The following is a 27,894-nucleotide window of genomic DNA, read 5'->3' as shown; positions in this document are numbered from 1 at the left end:
TCTTTCCAAGAGACTGCTGGGTGAGGAGGGGAGCAGGGAAGGTGAAGTGGTACCCACACGCCTGGGGGCATGTGGCCTGCCACAGCGGAGTGGCCTGCCTCTGTATCTCAGTAGAAGTGTGAGATATGGACACCTCAAGTGGTCTTGAAGCCACTGCTCAGAGGCTTAGATGCAATGTAACCCACCAAGATATTAACGCACCGGTGCACTTGGCAATAAAAGAGCTTTGCTAATGACTCCATTCCCCATTTTTAAAAAAATGTTTTTTGTTATTTTTTTTAAAATAGCCATTTGATCAGAGAGTGAAGCGATCCCATGATGAGGCAGCGGAGCCAGAGTACAGGCTCTTCTGTGTTGGCAGAACCGTCCCCAGGCCCTGGTGCTGAGCCAGAAGAGGACATAATTGTAGGAAGAAACTGGGGGGAAATGGAGAGGCCAGAGTGGGCAATGAATGACAGCCGCCGTCTTTTGGATTTAGATATTTTATATATATATTACATCCAAGTCTGACAGTCGTCGGTACCATTTCCCGGGGGCAGGCAGGTGTGTCCAAGGCAAGGTGGGGTGTTGGGGGGGGGGGGTCTGGGGTCAGGGAAGCGGGCAGCCCAAGGGCGGGGCCGGGGGCTGCGCTCATAGAAGCTGCAGGAGCTTCAGCGACTGTAGGAGAGCCCCCGGCTCGGCAGACGCCAGATACTGGCAGCACAGCCAGTCCTCCAGCTCCACGCCGCGCCTGCGGTCCACCGCCCTCTCGGCAAACTTCATCATCATCAGCGCGCGCTTCATGTCGATCCAGTTGTGCAGCGTGGCGCACAGCAGCTCCTCCGACGCGCCCGGCGGCTCCACCAGCTCCCGCCGCGGCCCCCACAGCAGGCACTGCAGCACCCGCTTGGCCTCGCCGATGCGGATGCGCTTGATGGGGTCGGCCTCCAGCAGCAGGTGCGCGAGCTGCTGCAGGCCTGGCGAGTAGAGGGACAGGGCGGGCAGCGGGGGCAGGTCTTCCTGCCGGTAGTCCTGCTCGCGCAGCTGCGCGCGCACCTCAAAGGGGTTGGGCTGGTGCAGCAGCTCGTAAATGAGGATGCCGGTCTGGAACTCGTCGAACTTGCGGTACTGGGAGGCCGACACGATCTCGGGCGCCAGCCGGGCCTGGCTTTTTTTCTGCTGCAGGTTGGCGCTGCCACCTGGCTTCTGCTTGGCCTTCAGGAAGTTGCTGATGATGAGCCGGGGCAGGCACTTCTCACGGGGCCCGTCCTGGCAGGCGGGGGCCGCCGAGAGGCTGGGAGTGCCACCGACAGGGGGAGCGGCAACCGGGCAAGGGGAGGGAGAGGCAGCAGGGGAAGGGGTTGCAGCGGGGGCGGGGGCACTGGAGGTGGCCGCGGAGACAGGGGGCGTGGGGGTGGCTGTGGCGGAGCCAGGGGAGGCCTGTGGGGAGCAATGCACCAGCAGCAGGTTCTCCAGGCACAGGTCCCGGTGGATGATGCCGTGCTCCTTCAGATGCTCCAGCCCGTTGCAGAGCTGCAGAAGCAGGAAGCACACGCGCCGCTCGTAAGCCTCGGGTTCCGACTGATGGCTGGTGGCCGAATCCCGCACAAAGTCAGAGGCGGTCTGGTGGGGCACCTCTGGGGTGATGACCACCACGCAGTCCTGCTCCTGGGCAGGGGGGTGTGAGGGCGGTGCAGGCAGAGGGTCCTTGAGTGCGTCCGGACTGGTGAGCATGCTGGAGGGCACCGAGGCGACAAAGTGGCCACAGTCCTGCTGGATGTTGAAATGCAGGGGCACAGAAGGGCTGCAGTAGGAGGCTGTCTTGGGCTCAGGGGTTTTGCAGATCTGCAGGGAAAAGGCAAAGTCAGGTCAGGAGGGGACTCCATCATCCTGTTCAACAAATGGTGTTGGGACTGAAACCCTTACTCTGTACATGCAATGGACCACGATGACTTAGGCGTATGAGCTCAAAATGTGCATTTTCAAAGAAAACACAGGGATCTTTGAGACTCTGGGCTGGGCAAAGAGTTGTCAAATACCACACCAAAAGCATGGTCCACAAAAGAAAAAAAGTAGATAATGATCAAAATTCTTCTTTTGTGCTTCTAGAGATACCATTAAGGAAAAGAAAAGAATAAGTCACAGGCTGGAGAAAACACTTACAAAATATACAGCTGATAAATGATTTCCTTGGTAAAACTGAACAAAAAACTCTGACAACTCAACAATTAGTTGATAAGCTACCTAATCAAAAGGGAGCAAAAGATATTAATAGGCATTTTACCAAACACATATACAAATGGCCACAGGCATTCAGAAGATGCTCAGTATCAGTATTCATTAGGGAGATGCAAATCAAAACCACAGTGAGCTTCTAGTTGACGCCCGCTAGAACGTCTATAATAAGAATGACAGACAATAGTGTCTGTAAGGACGTAGAGAAATGGGAGCCCTCATGCATTGCTGGTGGAGTGGAAAATGGTGCCATCACTTTGGAACACAGTTTGGCAATCTCTTTAGAAGTTAAACATAGGGGCGCCTGGGTGGCTCAATCTGTTAAGTGGGTGACTCTTAATTTCAGCTCAGGACGTGATCTCAGTGTCCTGGGATCTAGCCCCAAGTTGGGCTCTGTGCTCAGCAGGGAGTCTGCTTGCAATGCTTCCTCTCCCCTCTGCCCACCCTCCCCCGCACCCACCTCTTCCCCTGCTTGCTCATCCTCTCTCTAAACTAAATAAATCTTTTGAAAAAAAAGTTAAACATGAAATCCATATACAACCCAGCAGGAGAGGGGTTCCTCAGTAGGAAGACATCTGTCTGCTCACGGTGTGGCCTGGACAAGTTCTCAGGAAGCCAGACAGGACCGTGCGAGGCTGTCAGCATGACTCCCCATCCCTCGCACCCGAGGGCAGCTACCTGACAGCGAGTATGTCTGACCACGGCGGTGCTCCTTTCTTAGGGAATCTCAGAGACAGAAGCAGGCCCCTCGAGGATGTGGCCCAGGTCCCTCGGGCTGCCCTGGTTCCTCTAGCCAGGTAAATATGCCAGGCCTGCGAGCTGCCACGGCCTGTGGGGCCAGCCGATTTTATTGGCCCTGCTATACGGAAGCCGCACGCTATAGCCTCTGAGGCTGAGTCCCAGAGCCCAAAGAAAACAGAAAGCTCTCCGGGGTTAGGGATGCCAAAATGCCCGAGGCACCCTCGAAACTGAAGGTAGGAATAAACAAGCAGATGATCTTGAGCTCCTCTGGGGAACCGCATGAGCATCTCTCCCCGCCTCTCAAACATCGTCCCATACTAATGACAGCACCAGCCACCCGAGCATCTCGAGCAACGCTCACTCTCCTCTGGCTGCCACAACCGGAGGGTCTCGAGCCAGACATCATGGCCCTCCGGCAGGCCTCAATGTCCCTGTAATGACACGAAAGGGGCAGAAGATGGTCTGTGGTCCCCTCTCTCCAAAGGATACGCTGCAGCCTCAGCCACGCTTTATGGCAAGGTGACGATCGGTGTGCAGGCTCGCAGAGAGAAGCCCCTCGCCTCTACCTGTAACTTATCATCCTGCAGACGACCCAGGATGACCCCTTGGGCTGCTGCGTTGCCGCACACGAGGGATCACAGGAGTGTCTGTGAAGCGCCACCTGCTAAAGGGGGAGGGACATCTTCAGGAGTCCTGCTGCAAGCATCCTCTCCCAGAGACTTATTTGGACCGCGGCTGTACACACCTTCTCAGCGTAACAGAGTCCAGCCTCTGAGGAAACTTTTAAAAACGGTAATGGGGAGAGGGGAAGAAGGGAGGGGACACCCTCATGTAGTCCTCTCTCTCTCACAGAAGTAAAACGGAAATCAAATGGCGCATGTTTTTCTCCCAGACATTGCTCCCTGTTACACGAACAGAAATGATTCTGGAACACATATCTGAGGGGCCCTGTTGCAGACTCTTCATTTTAGCCCACCCAACTGTATTTGGTTTTTTAAATGGAAGTCTTCTGAAACATTTTTAAGGGAAGGGGGGGCACCTGGGTGGCTTAGTTGGTGGAACATCTGCCGTCGGCTCAGGTCATGATGCCGGGGTCCCAGGATCGAGCCCCTTGTCCCTCTCCCTCTACCCCTCCCCACTGCTTGTTTTCTCTCTCTCTTCCTCTCAAATAAATATATTTTTAAAACTCTTCCAAAAAAAAAAAATGAAAGGGAATTTACAGTTCTCAAAAAGTGGTATCACATCTTGATCCCAACTACAGTGCACGGACCTGTCGAGGTCACTCTCCTGTGAGAGCTTCTCGGCCACCAGACAGCAGCCTCATGCTCGCATGTGTGAGGCCCTGTGCCCGCCAAGCATTTCTCACACAGTGTCTCATTACATCTCAGACAACCTGAAGAGGAAAGAGGAGGCAGATGCTGCTTCGGAAGAGGAAACAGAGGCTCTGAGGGGTTAAATGATTTGCCTAAGACTGTACAAGTGAGATGTGTTCCGGCGGCGGGAGTGAGAAAAACCTGGGCTCACCTCCGAGCTCTGCAAACACTGGCAGTGATTCAAGTAGCCACAAACACCATACGAGCGAACATCGACCCAGTGCTCTGAAGCGAAACAGAAGGCAAAGTTCTGACAAGCGTCCGGTCACGGGATTTTTGCCAACTCGCCAGTACGGAACCTCATTTTGTGGGTGTTTCTGTTTCAAGACTCTCTAGCAGCTGGTAGTGCAGATTCGCTAACCAAGAACTCACGGCAAACAGCACCTAACTCAGTCTCAAACGAAGCTTATCTAACACTTTCCCAGGGCCCACACCACAGCCCTCTGGCACCCGGGAACCCCAGACAGGACTACAGTGCCTAGCTTGGTCATTTTCAACAGTGAAATCATCAACCCAAAACACAGACATGGGAGGAACGAGGCCATCGAGAGACCACAGCAAGGACCCCTAGTTAACAGGTGAGCACTGAGACAGGAAGCCAGGGCCTTGCCTTGTCACCCCCGGGCCGGGAATTCGTCCATTGGGTCACTCCAATCTCCCCCTACTCTGCGTGTGCAGCAACCACAGAAAAGGGTTTGGGGTTACAAATAAATTATAGTGGATTCAAAAATACAGAATCCACAAGTAATGAGGACCGACCTGGTGTGTCTCAGTCCAGTTTCTCCTCTGTAGTCAGGGCCGTGATAGGTCCCTTCTCCCCGGGGCCATCGTGAGCGGTCCATGACACAAGGCAGGTGTGGCTCCCAGCACAGTGCCTGGCCCTCGGTCAGCACTCACTGGAAAGGGTTGCCATGGTGATTGCTCTGCAGGTCTGGCTGGAGCCGCGTGGTGAGGCAACCCAGAGCTGGCTGGGGGGGTTACTGTACAAACCTGAAGGGTGCAGCTGGCCAGGGCCTGGGAACTGTTTCCAAAGAGCCCTTTTCTCAAGGCTATCAAAGGCCGGGGCCCAGCAAACACGCGGACAGCTTGCACAGACATGTAAATGAAGGAGCAGAGTAAATGGCAACGGGGCTGGATGCGTTTCAAAATCAGCGAGCTAGTCCTCTGCTAGGACCCTTGGCTTCCTCGCTGCGCGCATCAGCGAGTCAGCACAGTGCAAAGGTGGGGGGGCCTGGGCGGGCGCCCCCTGAGATGGTTTTCACAGCACTGCATGGTGGGGGTGGGTAGAGGAAGGGGCGCGGGGGCAGAGAGGCTTTCTCTCCACCCTCCGCCCCCTCCACCTCATCTTCAGGGAGTTTATGCTTGGGTTTTGGTGCAAGACCACACAAACCTTTGGTTCAGCTCCAATTTCAAACGTTCTGCTGAGCCAAGTCTCACTTTTAACTTCAGAGCCACAGCCTCATTCGCGGTTAAAAATCTGGGCGAAGTCCGTTTGTTAAACAAAGAAGGCCCAGCTGGCTTAACACAGGTCCCTAATTACCGAACCGGAGTTGGAGCTGACTGAGGAATAAAGCAGCTCCAGAAACTCGCACACAGCTGATGATTTTTTTTTTTCTTTTTCCCCTACCGCATATTCCCGGAGCGGGGCTCTGAGAGCCGGCTTTAATCTCCTCGCTGCTGCAGGGCGCTGAGCCCATAAACAGGGGGCCCGGCGTCTCGTGGGAGCAGGTGCGAGCCTGCGTTTGCTCATGGGGACTCGGCACCAGGCTCCTGCTTCCCAGCCACAGACGAAGTGAGCTGCGGACGGGGAGGCAGCGGCTCGGAGGGGGCCCGCTCTGGCCCGCGGCGTCCAGATGACTGAGTTCCGTCTAGACTGCGGCGTTAATGAAGTGGAACAGCTGCACATGGGAAAGGACGTTCCAAAAGCCCCCACCCCACAATTACCCAGCCCGGCGTGCTTGCAAATTGATGCCGTTGTTCCCTAGACTCTGAATATTTGAAGCTGTTCTCTGGATTTCCTTCCGGTACATGACCGAGGTAGTCCTTGAGCTACCGAGTCTCTGGCAAAGTCAGATCAGACGCCCAGGGACTGCCTTCCTTAGAGGGCGGGGGCTATCTCCTGTCTCCTTATGGTTTACATTTCTAATGAAATAAGGAGGAAGGCTTGTTTTTCACCTCCTCTGGGAAAGCTGGGTGTTACGCATTGTCCTTCGGAGAACGGGGCTAACTGCATTACTGTAGGAGGGCCTAGATATCCCAGCGCACGAGACAAGCTCTCAGAAATATAAAAACCGGGGCTCCTGGGTGGCTCAGTGGGTTAAGCCTCTGCCTTCGGCTCAGGTCATGATCTCAGGGTCCTGGGATCGAGCCCCGCATGGGGGGGGGGTCTCTGCTCAGCGGGGAGCCTGCTTCCCCTTCTCTCTCTCTGCCTGCCTCTCTGTCTGCTTGTGATCTCTGCTAAATAAATAAATAAAATCTTTTTTAAAAAAAGAAAGAAAGAAATATAAAAACCATGGTCCACCTGGGTGGCTCAGTCAGTGAAGCGTCTGCCTTTGGTTCGGGTTGAACCCAGGGTCCTGGGATCGAGTCCCACATCGGGCTTTCTGTTCAGCGGGGAGTCTGCTTCTCCCTCTCCCTTTCCTTGCTGCTCCCCCTGCTTGTGCTCTCTTTCTCCTTCGCAACAGCTCTGATCCCGTGGCAAAGATTCAAGAGCTGTGTTACCTTGGGCTAGTCTCTTAACTTCTCGGAACTTCCTTTTTCTTAACTGACAGGATGGTAGCAGAGGTGCTGCAGGCAAAACAAAGTACCATTCGCAGCCAGCTCAGCTGCCGGCTAGCTGTGGGCAGATTACTTAATCATTTTGTGCCTCCCATCCCCCATCTGTAAAGCCTATTTGCATTGGGACACTGTGCGGTCATGGAGTGAATACACCCGAGAGACTTGTTGCTGAGCGAATGCTTAATCGATACAATTACTCTTATTGCTCAAGATGATGCTTAGGCCTGGCTCTCTCCAGCTCTAACACGTGCAGAACAGTATCTTCAGTGGTTGTCTCCCTTCCTGAATTACAAGCTCCAGAAGAACCTTATGTTCACCTCTGTCTACTCAGACCTTTACAAAACACGTAAAAGCACACGACTGGCACTCCGTAAAAATCTGATGAATAAGTGAATGCAATGAACTCTCTGCTGCCTTAAAAAGACAACTTGTCTCCCTAATCCAACTAGACCACATGGGCTCACTCCCAAATGCAGAGGAGGAATGCCACGTTCACACTACAAATCTTCCCACACAGGGCCCCGGGCCGGGCTGAGCGAGAAATCAGAGAGCACTCAGTGTTAGCAAGAACTCTGGCTGCGAGCCTGCGCCGGCGGCCTGGACTGTGAGAGGACTCGTCCGAGCTGCAGCCCTGTCGTAGCCGGGGCCAGACGGCTGCACCGCAGAATGGAAGGAGGGGGTGGGTTGGTACCTACTTTCACAGCATAGGTGCTGCCAGGGTCCTCAGAGCAGGTGGCACAGTAGTAGATGGCATCCCCCGAGTCACAACAGGGCCTGTTACAGGTCAGTTTGAAGAGCGACCAGTTATTCTCGTTGAAGTGCAGCTCCTTTTTCTGGCCGCCCATGAAGAGGTCCTCGCACTTGGCCGCAAGGCGGACCAGGGACTGGGCGTAGAGCCCCCCGAGCTTGGCATAGGTGCCCTCCTTGCTGCTGATGCTGCTCAGCAGGCTGTGGAAGTGGAGCTGCGCGCTGCTGGCAGACGCCTGGCTGGACACGCTCAGCTGGGAGGAGGAGGCCGAGGGGACCCCTCTGCACCGGAGGCTGGGGCTCCCACAGCGGCTCTTGCTACCCGCCAGCCCTGGCGCTGGCACCCAGTGGCCGTTGCTTCTGAATGTTTTCTCCAGGGGCTCAGAAGAGGAGAAGATTGGATGATGGCGGCTCCCAGGACTTGAGGAGTAGCTGAAGTGGGGATCTTCGTGGGCACAGACATTGGTTTCTGAGTGGCTGAGGTTCAGCTTGGGACTTGCCGTTCTTGGCTTGGGGGACCCTTGGGTCCAGAAGAAGCCATCAGGGGAAGAGGCGGCCCGGCTCACTAACTTCTTCTGGGGGAGAGGCGGGGGCTGGAGGGGGCCGCTGGGGGACACATCCTCCGTGGAGCCTGAAGGGAAGGGAACAGGAGCAAAGAGCTTCTTCCCACTGCTGGTGGGTGAGTGTGCTGGTTCAGACGAAGGGCCTGAAACAGAGAAACAGCAACAATCAGGCTAGAGGCCAATGACACTCAGGGGGCCCTGCAGTCAAAGCAATTTATTTTATTTGTATCTATTTCTTAGAGACAACAGATGCACAATGAACAAAATTCACAATGCAAGAAAGGTATACAGTGCCAGTGAAGTCTTCCTCCTCACCCGTCCCTTAGCACCCAGGCTCCCTCATCAGAGGAAACCACTGCTGGCAATTACCAGGGATCCTTCCGGAGATCTGCCAAATGACCCAAACAAATGCACAGCACACATTTACTCAAAGAAGGTATTTCACACCAGATGTACAGATCTACCCTAATTCTTTTTAACAGTGACCCATAATATATCATCCTATGTAAGTATCATAATTTAGCTAACCGATCCCCTCATAATGGACACTTAGGTTGTTTCCAACATTTTGCAAGCAATAACGACATCAGCAAACCTGAATGCTTGCTTTGAATGGATTTTTTTAAAAAGCCGGGTTAATAGAGGGTAAATTTACCTACAGCAAAATTCTCCCTTTTTGGTGTGTACTTCTATGAGTTTTGACAAACACCTTGGTGCCTTGGGGGGCAGGGTGGACCCAGAAATATCTTAGAAGGTGGAGGTACGTGACTTTATAAATGACGAAACAGATCTCAAGGGAAAGAGAGTCTTTCCTAGACCCCCAGTTCCCAGAGTGGGGCACACAGGATGCTGACCCTGATGGGGGGCAGGGTGGGGGACTCCATCAAGGCCTCAGCCCCCTCGCCCACCCCCAGAGCATGGGAATGTTCAGAAGCATCACAGACGGGGAGCTGGAGGGCCAGTCTAGACAGGACGAAAACTGGACTTCACTCTTCATATCAGCGTAGACAATGGAGTTTTCCCAATGAAACAAGAGTTCAGGTAAAAATACGCAGGAAAAAAGGCATCGCCACTGGGCACGGAAAGGGGCAAACTGAAATAGTCCTCATTTCCTTCACTCTCAGAACCGACTGGAGGATGTCCCCACTCTTCCGATAGCAGCTTTGAGGGCAGTAACAGAAGCACTCACTGTATTCACAGGTTGTAAAATGCCTCCCAGGATCCCAAAGGTTAAAATGTGGGAGCAATACAGGTCTTACATTCAAGGACACAGCACGGGGACATGCGCCCCTGCTGGAGTTCCCCAAGCCATGTCATCTTAAGGGCAGGGCACGCGGTGTCCCTCTGCACCTCTCCCCACCTCAGCAGCATGACCGGTTTGCAAGAGCTGCGACAAACACATGGGCCCCGGGTGCGCAGGGAAAGGCCCCCAAGGAAGCAAACTAGGAGCTCTGCGTCGACGCGCACAATCTTTCCAGGGCTGCTCCCTCAGTGTCAACAACTTTCTCTGCCCATGCTGAGTCCCCCTCTGCTTTCTCCAACCCAAGTGGGGACAGAAGGGGCCCTGAGGGACACGCACAGGCGCCAGGCCCTTCCGATCAACACGGGGTCTCCTTATTAGGACACTCCATAGGGAAGAGGGTCCCTCTCAGAAGCAAAGGGCACACACACATCCTTAGGGCTCCCCCGCCCCTGGGCAGCGTAGGCACCGACACTGATGCCGTGGCTTCGCCAATGACAGCACAGTCAGGGAGCCAGCAGTGGGGGCCTCCTGTCTGGGACAACCCCAGAAGCAAAGCTCACCTCAGGGTAAGGTAGATGCAGGCAGCTTGATGAACACAGGAGCCAGGAGCCAACAGGCTCATGGGGAGAGAAGCCCACACAGCACAGCGAGGCCATCAGGCTCCACACCAGCACCTTCCCTGGCTCTGCCGTCTCTCCTCCCAGACCCCAGGGACAGCACAGTGCTTCTCACGCTCCCGCGTCCGCACAAGGCAAGCACTCATGCTGCTCAGTGGCTTAATCAAGATCACAGTCAGTTTTCCTTCCCATCTCACCCTGTGTTGCTAATGACAGGTGGGGCCCCCGGCCAGCAAGGCCGCGCGACTGATTTATACCCTTGCAGGAGGCCAGGTTGGTGATAAACCAAGCAGCAGCGGCACACGGTCGGGCCAGTCAATTCCACATACCCATGTACCTCCCCCCACAGCCAGAAGCAGGGCAAGCGAGAGCCGGGCAGCCAGAGGACCGGAGACCCTGCGCGCAGTTGATCTCAGAGGTTCTTAATCCCTGGGTTCTGTGTGTCCCCTACTCCACACTCTCCATGAAGGAACATTTCTCCTCTCAAGGGTGCAGCCAGCAGTGGGGGCAGCAGAAGGCCAGGGCGGTCCACTCACTTCCTCCCTCTAGCAGAGGCCGAGAGAGCCGGGGGAGGATGCCTCGCTCGCTCCTGGGCTGAAGAATGGAAGAGCAAGACCCCTTACATATGTGGCTCTCAAAGGACACTAAGCCTTAGCCATCAGGTTCCCAGGTGATGAGCAGAAGGGCAACCAGGAGAAAAGCAGGTCCATCTCCTGCCTTTTCTGCTTTCTGGACAGCAGAATGGGTCTAAGTGTCAGATTCTCCATTTGTTATCAACAGACGCAGGGGTAGGAGGATGTGGGGAGGCAGGGAGCATCGAATCAGAGTCTCTGGTCAATGCTTGAATCAGTGTCTCCAGGGACAGGGACAGCCTGCCTATGGAGAGGACTCCTTCTGGTCCCCAGTCCTGCTGGCCGGGATGTGTCTGACAAATGAACTTCTGGGCTCGCTGCCTCTTTAAGCCCCGTGCTATTTTCCCATCCTCGCCTCCCTGTACAGCTCTCCGTGACACCCCCATCACCCCCATCACCCCCTTTTCTGCCTCGACTGCGGTCTGAGGGCGGACAGCAGGACCAGCCCCGGACTCACCGTTGCCCTGACCCGACTGAGTTCCCTCATTTAAAACGGACCAAATGGCATCACGGTGGAGGTCCCTTCCAGCAGGGAATAGTCTATAATTTTGGCCACTTGCTCCGTTTTCAACCCCTCCCAACAAGCGTTTTGTCTCAAAGCTGCCCTGGAAATAAAATACCGCTAGACAGAGGGCTCTCTCCCTTCCACGGTTTCTCTATCTCTAGCTCCCTCAGCTGCCCCTGGGGTCAACTTTTCAATCTGTAGGGATAGCAGGAATCATAAAAAAAATAAAATAAAATAAAATCTGTAACACTTCTTATTCCCTAGATTACCTAAGAGAATCGAGAGGTTCTGCTCCCACACCAAAAATAACTTGTGTATTCAGGTAGTGGGAAGGAAGTGATTTTCTCCCTTACCCCCTGGGTGTTCCCTTGCTCTCCTGTGTGGCTTTGATCAGATCTATAGGTAAATCTGGAAGGAGGACTGGGTATTAGGTGGAGAACAGTTCATTTTTCTTTGGTTCTTAGATGCTATGTGTCTGTCACCCAACAAAGCGTGTACTAGTGGATGGCACTGCCTCTGAGTGACCCCCAACCACACACGTCCCCAGCAGGGCAGGGCTGCCATCACCCAAACCTCATTCAGGGAAGTGAGGCTTACCCGAAATGTGCACCTCACCCGTATAATTGGGGATTTTGTATACATATGGTGATTTTGAGGTTAAAAAAAAATTGCCTAATTCTGTAACAGGCACAACCACCTTCCAACAAGAGGCATCCTTCTTAAGGTCTTTTCTTTTTTCTTTTCTTTCTTTCTCTTTCTTCTTTCTTTTCTTTCTTCTTTCTTTTCTTTTCCTCCCCCCTCCCTCTTTCTTTCTTCCCTCCTTCCTTCCTTCCCTCCTTCCTTCCTTTCTTCTTCCTTCCCTTCCCTTCCTTCCGGTTTCTTGAAGTTTTCCTCTAGATTTGGAACCACAACTAGTGATAAGCCCATCCTTCACTCTGAGAGCCCCGGGCACCCAGGTCCACATAACAGCTCAGCTGGTGGTATCCTGGGGCTACTCTGAAAGAGATGTCAACGTGCGGCCCTTCTTGACGAAACTGCAATTCCTCCACCATGAAAAAAGCAGTACCTATTTGCTACGGGGCCAGAGGGCACCCCTAAAGATCCACTCTGATTCCACCAGTTTCTTCAGTCTCTCACCCTCCTCATGAACGTGGCTGTAAGCAACATAGCAGCTACATTCTTACTGCAGCGGACCCTTGAGCAACATGGGGTCAGAATGAATGGGTCCACTTATGTGTTTTCTTTTTTTTAAATAAATACAGTACTGTACTGTACATGTATTTTCTTTTCCTTATGATTTTCCTTTCCCCAGCTTCCTGTACTGCAAGAATGCAGTATATAATACCTACAACATACAACATACGTGTGAGTTGACTCTTCACGTTATCAGGCTTCTGGTCAACAGTAGGCTTATTACTAGTTAACATTTCTGGGGAGGCAGAAGTTATATGTGGATTTTTGACTGTGCGGGGGTTGGTGTTATAACCCCTATGTTTTGCCAGGGTCCATCCACTGTATTTGCAACAGCTGCCACACTCTGCATTCAGGAGAGCCAGAAAAAAGAGGGGATAGATATGCCTTGACACCTAAAATAGCTACAGAAATCACAGGCAAAACACTGGTTCAGGAAAATGTGACTTAAAAAAAAAAAAAAAAAAAAAACCAACCCTAAACTCCTGAAAAAACTTTGGCCAAAGCCCATATTCTCAGGACTCAGCTTCAACAGCAATGAGAAGAATTCAAATATATCCTGGTTTTATGCTGGTGCTAGATCACCCTGTTTCCAAATTCTGGCTTACAGTGAAGAGTGTAAAAAAAGGTGAAAATGGAAAATACTTTTCTGGGAAGTTTGCCTTCATCATAGTTACATCACCGGTAGGTTTTGAAATGACTTTTCATACTAATTGGGCCAGAGAGCTCCAAAAGTTCTTCTTCCCATTTCTAACTCTGCGTATAAAGCCAGTAGCCAACTATAGAGTAGAACACATCTGTATCTCTATAGGGTGTGCATTTCAGGGAAGAAAAAGTGTTTCTGGTGGAAAAACTACATATCACATATGGGACACCGGGTGGGATCCTAAAAAGACCAAGGGGAAGGAATACGAGTTTGGTGCCAGTGTATTTAGAAAAGCAGAGAAGAAATCAGGATTTTAGTGGTTGGGATAAACAGCTTAAAGCCAAGGCAGAAAGGCAGGCCAGAAGTTCAAACATAGTACTGGGATGTTTTCTTTTATTATAGAGTCCTCTCTTCTTGCTGGGTTTTAATAGGTACCTTCATTGTTCTCTTCAGCCAAAATGAGAGGCAGGCTTAAGGAGGAAGTGGTCAGTCCAGTTTTGAGCTGTGTGAATGAGCCCGTCTGTCTCCCTCGGTGCATAGCTCTGCCTTCTGACAGCAGCTGCGCAGGACAAATGTGGCGGCCGAGGGCAGAGTCAGGGCCAGGAGCACCCAAGCTCCAAATTCTTAGCTTTTGGGTCTGGCTATTCTCCAACTGCAGGTAAGGTAAAGCAAATGGAATTTTCTTTTATTTGAAAAACTTGGGAGTCTTCCATGGCTCATTTTTTTTTTTTTAAATGAGGATATGGACTGTTCAACTGGAAATGGCTGTAGAGATTTACCCATTCATTCAATGTTTCCTGAGCACCTACTAAATGCAAGGCACAGGGCAAAAAGCAGATGGATCAAACCTCTCCTACGGCCTGTGGCCTCATTCAGAGAAAGCCATCTATGCGGGCCCCTTGCCCATGGCACACAGAAATGGCACTCTTGATGGTTTCTACTAAACCCTCTCTTCCCAGCCCTTGATACATGAAGTGGGTGGCAGAGGGAATGGTCTAGCCTCACATGTAGCTTTTCCTCTGGGGAAAAATTGTGCAAACTCTTCGGTCACATAATCAGAAAGGCTCAACTCTAAATGTTAAAAAAAAAAAAAGCAGTCAAGTATCCCTTCAAAAAGAATGCTTGCTTTCTCAAGAAGGTAAACGTGGTCTGAAAATGGAAGCATGTTATTAACATTTTACAACTGGCAGGGAGATGTGGCATTTGTGAGGAGTCTCTCCAGAACACTTAATCATCCCAAGAAACAATAATCAAGACGTGAATGCAATTTACATGCAAAAGAGGAGGTCTCAGTTTGGAAACAGGCTCCTGGCAAACATTCCATGCCCACCGCCCCAGTGCGGCCCTGGACTCCTGTGCTCCCCATCTCCTGTGAGAACACAGTATCATTTAGGGGTCTTCTTCCAAATTAACAGTAAAATTAACAATTAGTTTGAAGCACTTTCCCATGCTGTTGATGGAAGTGTAAATTGACATTTTACAGGAAAATTTGGGAATGTCTATTTAAAATGTGTCTTTTTGAAATATCGATTCCACTTCTTCTAAGAATTTATCTTACAGATATGCTCACCAAATTATCTTAAGGTGTGTCACAGGATCTTACCGGAGACTGGTAATGAAGATCACCTAACCATGCATTGTTTAAGAGAGGGGTTTAACCACTCTGCACAATGACAAAATACGCAGCATTAACAAAAATGAGATTCTGATTCGAATGAGATTCAAATCAGAGGTTCTGATTTGAAAGACTTCAGGATATATTAAGTGTAAGGATGTGTCCCATTGAGGTTTATGACATTTTAAATACAGATAAAAGGGGAGACTGCATGGCTCAGTCAGTTAAGTGTCTGCCTTAGGCTCAGCTCATGATCCCAGGGTCCTGGGATGCAGCCCCATATCCAGAGGGATCTACGCTCGGCAGGCAGCCTGCTTCTCCCTCTGCCTCTGCCTGCCACTCCCCCTGCTTGTGCTCTCTCTCTGTGAATAAATAAGATCTTTTCAAAAATTAAAAAAAATAAATATGGGTAAGAATTTCTGATAAGATATAGAAAAATATCCTCAAAATTTCAGAGGTGGGAGTTCATTTAAAGGGTATCTGATGACTCTGACTTTTCCTGTCATATCTTTCCCTATCAAGTGAATTGTTACTCAGAGACACGTACTGACTTTACTGAAGTGATAAAATATATTTTAAAATTCAGTTTAAAGGGAATAGTTTAAGCTAAGGTAAAGCTTCACTTTGGTGATATTGTAAGGGCTCAGGCCACAGACATTCTTAAAAATGACTATCTTTTCCTTTGGGATAGCTTCTTCCTCCTTCACTAATCAATCTCCCAGAACAGATCCCATGACTCAGTGTGTCTCCACAGGGGTGGGGGATGAGGCGGGCCTCACCGTGTTAGAGCAAAACACCAAATGGAATCTATTAGACCAAACCCGCCAATTTAGGATCAAGCGCTCTGAGAGCCTGTTTGACAGTCAGAACACACTATTTTCAGCTAGGGAGTTTGAGAGGCCTTTTTCAGGGCCGCCTTTTCTTCTTACGGAGTCTCAGGTAACAGCCCGAGTAGAGGAGCAAATGCTCAGTGAAGGTCAGGCTGTCACTCCCGACTGATGTCTGATCTGTGTGGACTGACTGTCTCTCCTCTTGACAGATCCGCCCACCCCTTCCTGCCCACTTCCTGGCTTGATTCTTCATAGCATTCACTGTCATCTGACACACTGGCTATTTTACTTTAGCCCTTTATCTTTCTCCTTGTCCATCTCTCCCCGTTGGAATCGGAGAGAAGGAACTGGGCCTTTTTTGTCACTGCTCTACGTTCAACATCTAAAATCATATCCAGCGCGAGGTCTGGATTCTACAAGTATCTATCAAGTCAATGACTGAACTAATGCATATATTTTAAAAATCCTCTTGCGGGGAGGGTGTCTGGTAGCTCAATGGGTTCAATGGCTACCTTCAGCTCAGGTCATGATCCCGGATAACTGGGATTGAGCCCTGCGTTGGGCTCCCTGCTCAGCGGGGAGTGGGCTTGTCCATTTCCCTCTGCCCCTCCACCCTGCTTGTGTGCGCTCTCTCTCTTAAATAAATAAATAAAATCTCGGGCGCCTGGGTGGCTCAGTGGGTTAAGCCGCTGCCTTCAGCTCAGGTCATGATCCCAGGGTCCTGGGATCGAGTCCCGCATCGGGCTCTCTGCTCAGCAGGGAGCCTGCTTCCCTTCCTCTCTCTCTGCCTGCCTCTCTGCCTACTTGTGATCTCTGTCTGTCAAATAAATAAATAAAATCTTTAAAAAAAAATAATAATAAATAAATAAATAAAATCTTAAAAAAAAAAAAAACAAAAAACCAAAAACCTTTGGCGTAACTACTGAGGAAAAGAAGCTGACTACCCTGAGGATATTTCATTAACCTGGCTATATTTCTGGTCTGCTAGCTATAAAAACACGAACACTGACCTTCATGTGAATCCACACCTAAATTCACCATGTGGCCAGACCTCTTACCCGTTGCTGGTGCCAACAGCTTCGGTTCGACAGAGCACTTTCTAATCTGCAGGACTATGGGAACCTGGCGTCGGGGATGTGCGTTAAACTGTGGCACTGAATTTTAACGTTACCCTAAATCGAAGAGGAAAATGATCTCCATGGAGCATTAGGTTCACCTATTTAAAAGGAACCATTTACAGCATGAGAGTCTTCTGATGACCATTTGTGGTGATCATTTAGCCGACCTCTGTGCCTCCCGGCTACTCCCCACAGGTCACCTCTCGGCGGCGTGCGTGGACCTGTCCTGACACGTGCTGTCTGACCCTCCAAGCCAAGCACCAACCAAACAACTGCTTTCATGGATTTTTTTCCTTCCACAGAGCAGACTCACTGTTCAGCTGAATTGCCCGCATGGACAGATGGGATAACAGATGTGCTCTGAGGGGTGTGACATGGGGTACAAGCCTGAGGAAATGAAGTGAACACTGACATAAAGATGACACTTTGTAAACCTAAAATTTAGACACACCGGTTTTTAAAATTCAACAAAGTAATATATTTCAATTATGTTTGTTTTTCTTATAAAATTTTTTAGAAAGATTTATTTATTTGAGAAAGAGGGAGAGTGTGCACTCATGCATGTGAGAAGTGGGGGAGGGGCAGACGGAAGGGGAAAGAGAGAACCTCAAGCAGACTCCCCACTGAGCACAGAGCCCAACGCGGGGCTCCCTCTCATGACCCTGAGGTCAGGACCTGAGCTGAAACCAAGGGTTGGAAACTTAACCGACTGTGCCACCCAGGTGCCCACCCCCCATTTTAAATAAAATGTAAAACTTCTTTTTTTTTTCTTTTGCCACAAAACCCAAATAGTAGAAAACTAACTTTAACCACTAACCCTGACAAGCTTCCAAGAAATTTACACAAACTATTATGATACACTCTGGAGTGACTTTGTCCTCAACTCACTCAGGTCCATCTTTACTGCAGATACAAAAAGTCTGAAAAATGCATCTTTTTTCACTAGTGAATTCTTACTAACAAAACAAATAGTCTAATGATATCTTTTGATTTAATATTAAAGAAGACACTACATTCTGGTCTCTAGGAACTTTAGCTTGAACTAACTCTACCTCCCTTCAGATCCATTCTCTCAGCTTCAGGGCTAGATACAGTCACAAAAGGTGTGATGGGTAAATACTTCAATATTCTTTCTAAGAGGTAAAAGCAAGTAAGAATTCATGGGATTGAAAGATAACTGTTTAGGAATAGACCGGAAGCAAGCCACCTTGATTAACGATGAGAAGCAGACTGAAGGCTTCTTCACATTTCATGACCAGTGTGGTTCTAGATGGTCTCTAGACTGATGTTTAATAGCTATGACAAAGGGAGGGTGGGGAAAGGAAGCATGGTCTAAGGTATAGAGCCATAAGCAGGAGCCGTAAGCAGGAGAAAGCATAAGCGTTCATAAGCAGAATAAAATCGTTCATTCTAAGGATCCAAATTCTAGTAACAAGGCATACACTTTTTGTTGATCTAGGAATCCCCATTTTGAAGTGCATTCCCATTGAATAACTGGCACATGATAAAGACAGAACCATGAAAAGGGGAAAATCTGCAGAATAAGAAAGCCCTCTTTTGCCACATCCCACCCCAATCAAGACTAAGTGATTTCCTGTTTTAAAGTCTGAGCTATCAGAAGGTTCCCATAAGAACACACCACAGACTGACACCACAGACTGACTGTGCTCTAGACTTTGCAGTACTCATCTTTCCAATAGAAATATGTTGGTGACTGCGACTTTACGATGGAAGTCTCGACTCCAAAATTGCCTACTGGGAAGAAATATTTCCACTGGAGTGAGAGAGGTCGTCATGTTAGCACATGTCGAAAACTAACATGCTAAAGCAAGTTTAAGAGAAAAGCAGAAGAAACACACAGAGACACACACACATGCAAAGAATGTTGAAACGGTGAGAGGTTTTAACACTACCCATTACAACTACAGAAACACAAGAGTTCCTTCTCAGGAATGTGCCCAATCAGGACATACCCACATAGTACACCTTAGAGCTTTCTCCACGGAGTGGCTGGCAGTCTCATGAAGCCTCCATGCTTTAATTCAACAAACATATACGTAAGCGCCTGCCATTTCCAAGTGAGTGTGTGCACATGTGCACGGGGGTGTGCCCTCATGCACATGAAGGAGTGAACAAGATGGCGGAGAGGGAGAGAGAGAAACGTGGAGGGTAAAAGCTTGTGGTTGGTGGTACTAATCCCCCGAGAACACATCCCGAGGACAGAAATGGAAGACAGACCTATACATAGATGGCTCATCACCCCAGGAGCCAGTGGACGCACTGTGTGTCGGTAGAAAAGGCAGGGCGGCATGAGATGCCTCGTCATGTATCCAACAGGGAATTAATGACAACTGCCCCTCGGTGGAGTCTACCTCAGGAGCAAAGCAGGACCAAGACAGTAGGTCTAGCTCAGCCATTCCAAATCCTAGCAGTGAGCCCACGGCTGGCCTTCCAGACTTGGGGGAATCTAAGCCTCCTCGTCGAGGTCAAGTCTGTTACCTCCATCACTGCAGGTCCTGGAGTCTGAGGCCAGGCTGTCCGTGGAGCCCGTGTTGAAGCTGACGTGGACGCCCCTGCAGGGAGGACTGAGGCTCTCTGCAGAGCCCTGGCTCACTTTTTCCAAATCAGAGCTGCTCTTGTTCATTTTTAAAAGGTGCCTGGAAAATGCAAGAACAAACAAGGAAAGCGATTAATTTGGGTTCAGTTCAAAAGCCAGGCAATGGGTCATGAACCTACTATGCTCTGGAAAGCTGAAGCACCAGCAAGTTTTGAAAAAAAAGATGATCCTGGGAAGAGAGAACGGGCACACTTTTGAAACCTTATGCACGTGAATGGTAGGAGATTTGTCAAGTATGGTTAGGACGGGTGACTCTATGAAATTTAGACAAATCCAAAATCATGATTTGGGAGGAACCGCCTTCATATTCTAACCCTGTTGGCCAAAACATTTATGTCCCCTGTTGTAGACTGTACAACATCTCTATGAAGAAAAACACGAACATTATCATACGAGTCAATTACAGAGATATACGGAGATTGGGTAGTTTCTGCAGGATCACAGAGCAAATGAATTGCAAATTAGGACTAAAAAGGTGGGATTTCCTCTTGTCTGGTACTCTCTTAACAGAGCTTCAAAGGGTCTAGGTTATTCCTTGGAATTAACGAAAACTTTCTATCAATTTAACCAGACTTCTAGTACAACGCTTAGAAACACGTTAACATAACCCTTCTTCCTGAAGCATAGAATCTGCCCTTAGGCTTTCTATGAAATCTTTTGTTGCATCTCTAAGACACCATTACCAACATATCACGGACCGGAATACCAAGTTCAAGAGAAAAATAACCTGCCTTGGAGAAAACACGGCCCATTATCAGGTAAAGCAGTTAGCTTATTGATTTCTCCTTCCCTTTTTCCAAGGACTACATGAATATTCACTCTGACCTGACATTTTTGCCACCAACTGAGGCAGACCACAATCAATCTAGCTCTCTCCCTGTTGGTGGTAACCCAGATTTGTCCAAACTGATATTTCCTGATGACAGTCCTGTTCCCACTACAGCAGATCTCTATCTCAATATTGGCTGTAGGAAATATACAACGCAGTATTGATCTGGCATCAGAGCTGCCTTATTTAATGCACATGACCTTACAGTCAAGAATGTATCGACTGTTCTTTGTGTTCAACATTGCCAGACCCTCCATTGGTCTTTGCGGTCCCGGGGATGCTGTACTGATCACCAGAAAAGTTTAGAGAAAGTTTGTTAGCTCCCATGAAAATACTCTTCAGGGACACATCCTTCTCCTCACCCCCAATTCTTAGAACCCACATTGAGAAATAGCTTACAGCTGTCAAGTGTAAGCTGTGACAGTGATGGCCAGGTCACGACCAATACTATGCCTTACGTTTTAATGTCGCTGTAGGGCTCTGGGAAATATCAGATCCTCAGGAAGTGCTCTGGCAGTAGATTATCTTTATTTTACCCTCTGGCAAAATAAAATCATGCAAAGTTTTGTAAAATATTTTTATTCTCATCTGATCTATCAATCATGGCTTTTGCAGATAAAGCCTAGATATGCAGCTATGAATAATGACAACTCCTGGGTCTAGGAGAGAAGCCAGCTCTGTGGCAATGCAACGACCCAGCCGCCTCCAAAGTGGCCTTTGGGGTCTCTTGCTCCTCAGGCCCAGAAAATTGCCAAGGGAGAAATTCCGGCGCCAGAGCTGCTGAGCTGGCAAAGCTCCCCAGTCCATAAACCTAGAAAAACACTGAATGAAATGTATACAAACAGATAAAACTAAAAAAAATGTAAGAGTGTGTGTGTGTGTGTGTGTGTGTGTGTGTGTGAAGACACACACACACACACACACACACACACACACACACACACCCCTTGGATAGATGTCTGTGAGAAATGTTATTCAAATCACTAGTAGTGAACGTGTGGCCCAGTCAATTTAGTGAGTAATGGCAATTTACCAGCAGTTTAACAAAATAGGCTGCTATGGGACCAGAAAACATGAAAATATTTCAGTAAGGATTTTAGAAACATTGTTTCGTGAAACTTTTGTTTCAGGTGTGTGCCTACTGGGTCATGATAGCCAATAAATTTCTTATTGTGGGTCATTGTTAAAAAATGGCTAAAAAATCACTGCTCTAGAATAGGGGTCAACAAGCATTTCCTTAAAAGGCCAGATGGGTGATATCTTAGGATTATGGATCATATGGTCTCCGTTACAACTACTCAACTCTGCTCTGGCAACAGGAAAGCAGTCATCAACTCTATGTAAATGAATGGACATGTTTTCCAAGAAAACTTTATTTACAAACACAGATTACCATACTGTAGATGGTAATTACTGGCCCTGATGTAGACCAGCCTTGTCCAACAAAATTACAGTGCGAGTCATATATATATAATCTTAAACTTTTTAGTAGCCAAATTATAGGTGAAATTATTTTAATGATATCTTTTATTTAAACAAAGTATGTAAAAATACGGTCAACTTAATAGGCAACGAGTATAAAAATCGTTAATGAGATATTTTACTTTTTTTTTTCATTCTAAATCTTCAAAGTCTGGTGTGTATTTTATACATACAGCACAATGCAATTTAGAGTAGACGCATTTTAAGCTACTGACTATTATACCAATCAGTGCAGATCTAAAGAAAATCTCATACATGGACAGGTTCTTCATGGTGTTACTAATGCAAAAACAATCATAAACAGTCCAGTGTCCATCAATAAAATAATGGATACATTGCGGTATAATCTTATAATGGAATATATATAACTAAAAAATAAATGAACTTGACTTAATGTACTAATACTGAAATGATTCTTAAATGTTGAATGTTAAAAGCAGCTTGGGGAAAATCAAAACTGCAATGAGATAATGACCTCACACCAATCTGAATAGCTAGTATGAAAAACATAAGAAATAACAAATGTTGGCGAGGATGTGGAGAAAAGGGAACCTCGTGCATTGTTGGTGGGAATGCCAACTGGTACAGCCTCTGTGGAAAACAGTATGGAGTTTCCTCAAAGAATTAAAAATAGAAATACCATATGATCCAGTAATTTTACGTCTGGGTATTTACCTGAAAAAAAAAATGAAAACCCACTAATTTGAAAAGATCAATGCACCCCTATGTTTACTGCAGTGTGATTTACAACGACCAAGATACGGAAGCAACCAATGTGTCCACTGATGGATGAACAGATAAAGAAGTCGTAGGTATATACAATGGAATATCACTCTGTCATAAAAAAGAAGGCTCACCATTTCTAACAACATGGATGCATCTAGAAAGCATCAGGCTAAGTGAAATCAGTCAGAGAAAGACAAAAATACCCTATGAGCCCACATACATGCGGGATCTAAAAAACAAAATGAGCAAATGAACAAAGAAACAGAAAAAGAGACTCATAAAAACAAAGAACAAACTAGCGGTGGCCAGAGGGGAAGAAAGTGGGGGAACGGTTGAAATAGGGGAATGGGATTAAGAGGTACAAACTTCCAGTTATAAAATAAGTAATTCACAAGGATGAAAAGTACAGCACAGGGATTATAGTCAATCATATTATAATAACTTCATAGAGTGACAGATGGTAAGTAGGCATCATGGTGAGCATTTCATAACGTATGGAATTGTTGCATCACTATGTATACCCGAAACTAATATGATATTGTATGCCAACTATATAGTTCAATTTTAAAAAAAAGTAATTTGCAAAAGGTCTCAAGTACAGTGTGATGCCATTTAAATATATTTTAAAAATACATAATGACGCTGCAATTTTTTTGTTTATCCTATATATGCAGTCAAATGGAAATAATACTCATCACCTTCAAGTTAGTGACACTCTGGGTAACAGTGGGAAATGGAAACAGAAACTAGATATGAAGTCCTTTTGCCCTGAACCTGTAACGTTTTAGTTTTCAAAATCTAAAATGGCTAATAACACTTGAAAAATCTTTGGAGGATTCTTTGAACTTCCCTGTATGCTTAACATATTTGATAAATGGAAAATGAACATTTCTAGGAGGACAGAAAGTCAGTAGGGCCTGCATGAACCTAGGGGTGGCCATTCTCGTTGACCTGCTGCTGAGCCTCGGAAAGGCGAGGGACAGAAAGGAGGACCCAACAGGGTTTCCACCAGGACCCATGGTGGGATGGGCAGATTCAGAGAAGGTTAGTAATATCACAGAAGAGCGTTATAGATGGAAAAAGTTATTTTTCGGACCTAAGCACTCTTCTAAGACTTCAGAAATCAGTTCTTCTGCATCTAGTCACTAGAATGGAGAAGTCACGGTTTTGAACTCACCAAGTGAATGCAGACAAAGTTATTCTCTGGGTTGCAGGATAAATTTTCAGCAGTATGTGTGTACGTGTATGGACATGGGGAGCCTCAAAAGTAGACTTGGTAAATCTCAGTACCTACGCACAGGGGGAATTTTCATGTTTTCATGGCTTCTGGGAAGACTACCATTTCTCTACTAAAAAGGCTTGAGAAGCCCAGGCTCCCACCAGGTCACGAAAGCCCAGTAGGCATCTGGAATGCTCCGGTGTAAATGGGGGAAGCAAGGGGTAACCCTTTCTCATAATACTGAGATCTTGGGAGTGATGACTCTTTTATATGAATTGCATCAAAAACCTTCTTTCTTGGAAGCCCGTGGAATCTGTGCTCTTAACGCATTGCCATTTTAGGTAGGGAATGAGCCAAACTAGCTCAGATTTCAGAGTGAAAGGGGAAGCTGACAGAGCACACACCACACACCTACAATCAAGCTGCTTTTGTGTGCTCCATCCATGTAAGCAAGAGATTGCTTAAGAATCCCCGGGAAAGGCTCACTATTCCAAAGGTGACTTCTCTGAGCGCCGCTGGGTTGTTCTGTCGGACCTAAGGCCACAGTCAAGACTCTACTATTGTTTCTAAAGGCGCTTTCCCCTCATTAACAATAATTTGATCTGCTCTTCATAAAACTGGTGCCAACCATCTAGAAGTTGTAATCTGATGTCCTGTCATTTAAGGAAGTAGCTTCAACCGGCCGAAACCACAGACTCCGGTCTTTCCTCTCTGGGTGGTGAATAACACTCTTATCAGCGGCAGGGAGAGCACGGCCTGAACAGATGTCTTTGCTCGCGCAGGGTGATAAACGACTTGTTCTTACTCAGACTTCCTTCCCTGCCTCCCGTCGATGAGCTAGAGTCACAGAAGAGGAGGATGAAATACAGGGCCCACGGCCCGGTGTCCTCAGAGACTGAGCCCTGCAGCTGCTGCCCGGTGTTTTCGGAATGGCCTTTCCCCCTATTGTCCTTCAAGAAAGAAGCCCTGCCAGGGTTTTCTCCAAACTGTATTGGTAGAAAGCTGGCGGGGGGGGGGGGGGACAAAACAATCCAGGCACAAGAGCCATCTGCCGGACTTCCTCATTCATAGGAACAAGACTCATCTAAAAATACCCACCGAGCTTCCAGAATGTCCAAAATTCTTAGCGGATGCCCAGCCCCAGCTTGCGGCTGGGACCGTGGCTCAAGCTTCGCACGGCCACCAGGCTCTCATTGGAGATCACGGTTCGTAAAGTATGACGGAGGCCAAGTTTCCTTCTCACTGTCCTGAACTGTGTTCAGTTCACACACATTCGGTTGAGAAGTTTTTGCCTCCGGAGCAGAAGCTTATGAAACCCCAAAGGACGCTAGAGCGTGATTTCAGACCCAGCATTCCAGACCCGGGTACACCTGCACACCAAGCCTTCGGGCTGGTCAAATTCACTGCTAAGTTTGGTGATGACTCGGAGAAAGCCTCTGAACTAGATCTGAAAGCACACACGGGTTAGAAGATGCTACACCCATTTTTTAAAATTGCCCAGAAGAAGTGAAAACAGGCTAGTTTCAGATGCAAATAAGTCATGCCTAAATCAAAGAAGGAGAACCTCTTACCATCCTAAACTCTGGCGCGTCGTGTCATCCTCATTGGCAAGGCCCCCCAGAGCCCAGGGACGGGCTGGGCCAGGGGCTACAGGGTCCCATGGAGCAGCCCTGAAGAGGAGGGCCAGCTTCGGTGGCAGTGCCGGGAGTGCGTGGTCAGCTGGCTGGGAACTCACGGCTCAGAGCTCTCCTTTCCCCTCAGTTCCTCTCTGACTTTTCTATAAAATGCACTTCCTGCAAAAGCACAGGAAAACAGGGACGGCTCTGCCTCTGACCTGCAGCTCTCAATCTCCAATTGTCTTGTTGGGCTCCAATGTTAGCGGCAATTCAAATACGCTCTGAAACACAGTCAGCCTCACCCCACTCACTCTCTACTATGTAGCCACATCCTGAGGTCAAGATCATTAAATGATTCAAGCTAAGCTTGCTCGGTGAATAAAAGCACCTCATTTTTTTTTTTTTTTTTTAACTTATCCTATGCCTCTATTACCTGCAGCATGTCCCCTGTTCTGTCTGTCCTGAAAAGCATTCCCAGGTCTTTCAAGAAATAAATTTTGACTGTCTACTCTGTGCTGAGCACTGTGTTAAATACTGCGGTTACAACAGTGAGTAGAGACGATGCCATCCTTGCTTCAACAGACCTATGACCTGGGAGATAAATACTTACCCAACTCCCCTAAAAAAGTATATAGAGGGTTCAGTCTATACCTTCAGAATACATTTGCAGTCTTGGGAGTTGAGCATCCTGACTCCAAATCTCTCTAAAACACTGCTCTCATAATGACGGCTGACGCTGATGAGCTCTATCCAGAGCTCTTGCTAAGTATGCTTAACCTCGGCCATCATATTGGATCTTGGGTGCTCCGTGGTGACTGAAATACATACCCCAGATATTCTTCACTAATCTCAATTTAAAACATTTTCCCCCACTGTTTATATATTGGAATATATAGCTAGACTTCTTGTTTGGGAAAAAAAATTATTACCATCTTGTTTATATACTACTACTTCTCCACCTTAATCCTTTGCTCCAACTGGGCTAATCTCTCATCGTCCCCAAAGCACTCTACATTACTGTCCCCTGCCTATCCTAGCTCTGAAGAAACAACTGTCTCTCCCTTTCAAAGCTTTTTATACCTGCAAAACCCAGGGTCAGTATCACTTACCTACAAATCCCTCCCAAACCACTGCAGTCTTTTCTGACTGGCCCGTCTCCTCTGGAAGGCACACCGAGCTGAGTCTGATTCACATCACTGGGCATTAGGTTATAATTCTGGTTAGATTATTCTAATTGTTTCATGTGAAATATGCTTGTTACCATGCCCAAATTATAAATTGTTCAAGGAGCTGTGTCATACTCAGAATATACTGGAACACACAGTAATTACTAAATACTTCTTGACTAAGTTTATCTGCCTCTGTTTCAATAACTCGGTGGCATCTGGGAGCATAAATGTTTCCTTTTGGTAAAGAATTACACTTGCCCAGCAAAACTTGCAAAAGGCAGGAACATGGAGCAAACACCCACAGTAAGGCTGGATTGAATAGCTGGACCTTTCTCATATTTACAAAATACAACAGTCTCAAAATATCCTGAACTTCTACAAATCTTCTAGTTAAAAAAATTTTTTTTTCAAAAAAAAAAAAATTTTTTTTTTCAGGAGATGGGTTGAAAAAGGCAGATAACTACACTGAAAGGTTTTTATTGTTTTTAATTTTGGCTCTCTTTGATGAAAATGCTAGGGGAGTTATTTTCCAAGTATCTCAGTGTCACAGGAAAGGGCTAATAAAGTCCAGTCTACTCAGGGGGACAGGCTTCCCCCTGATTTATTAGCATGTATAAAGATAGGAAATCAGTTTCATTTTTGGTCAAATGACCTCAATGTTCCCCACAATGCAAATTAATAAATTTGCATTTGCAGTTAATGCACTAGTGACTTCCATAGCTCTACAAGCTGAAAAACCCTTTGGTTCAACCTGATGATGAACGCAGTTTGCATTCAATGCAAACCACTTAAAAACAGGAATAAACCCATACTTATTTTTAAAGATAGGGACGTGCACATGCACACATTAAGATCAATCATTAGTTTTAGGGAAGGATAAAAATGCTTGAATTGGTCAAATGGAAATTTGAAGGCGTTGCCCTGATGACATACAGATCTACTTTGGCACTGAGAGATGTGTATGTTTTTAAAAGATCACCTTTCAGGTCCCCCCAAATTCAAGTTCCTTAATCCGTGGCCCCAGGCGGCGCTGTTCTTTTGTGTACTTTCCTAGAGAGGGTCCGGGCTGCCTGATGCTGGAGGAAGGCAGGCAGAGGTTTGGCATTACCTGGCCTGGGGAGCTTTGAGCTGAGGCTGAGGACAGGCCGGGAGCTGTCGGGGAGCAGGTAAGAGAGACCCCACCCCCAGTGCACCACCTGTTATCTCCTATAGAGGTAAAGAGGCCCCGAGTCCTGGCCTGGTAAGTCAAGCAGGATGCTCTTACAGGTGTTCACACGAGGGCAGAGAGGAAGAGAAGATGAAAAGGAGACGAGGAACAAATGGACGACCAAGCAGCTGCAATCCGGAGGGCTACCCTGACTGCTGGGCCGCCTATGGGCCAGCACGGTGTGGGAGCACCTGCGGGAGCCTTTGGGAGGAACAG

At 47.9% G+C, this 27,894-nt stretch overlaps 1 protein-coding gene across 1 annotated transcript in view; it reads right to left on the bottom strand.

Annotated features, from left to right (window-relative positions):
• Positions 1-553: 553 nt before the first annotated feature.
• LOC111144440 (PEAK1 related, kinase-activating pseudokinase 1) overlaps positions 554-27,894 on the bottom strand; it is a 46,723-nt gene continuing 19,382 nt past the window's right edge. Inside the window, exons 4-6 of the mRNA XM_022498749.1 lie at positions 19,313-19,470; positions 7,802-8,559; positions 554-1,824 (exon numbers count right to left, since the gene is read on the bottom strand). Coding sequence (XP_022354457.1) covers positions 631-1,824; positions 7,802-8,559; positions 19,313-19,470 — 2,110 coding nt within the window. The 3' untranslated portion in view covers positions 554-630. The remainder of the gene's footprint in view (positions 1,825-7,801; positions 8,560-19,312; positions 19,471-27,894) is intronic.

The sequence above is a fragment of the Enhydra lutris genome, unplaced genomic scaffold, assembly GCF_002288905.1.
Source record: "Enhydra lutris kenyoni isolate GAN:26980312 unplaced genomic scaffold, ASM228890v2 scaffoldscaffold11, whole genome shotgun sequence".
NCBI classification, from domain to species: domain Eukaryota; kingdom Metazoa; phylum Chordata; class Mammalia; order Carnivora; family Mustelidae; genus Enhydra; species Enhydra lutris.
This window is presented reverse-complemented; position numbering and strand designations above follow the sequence as displayed.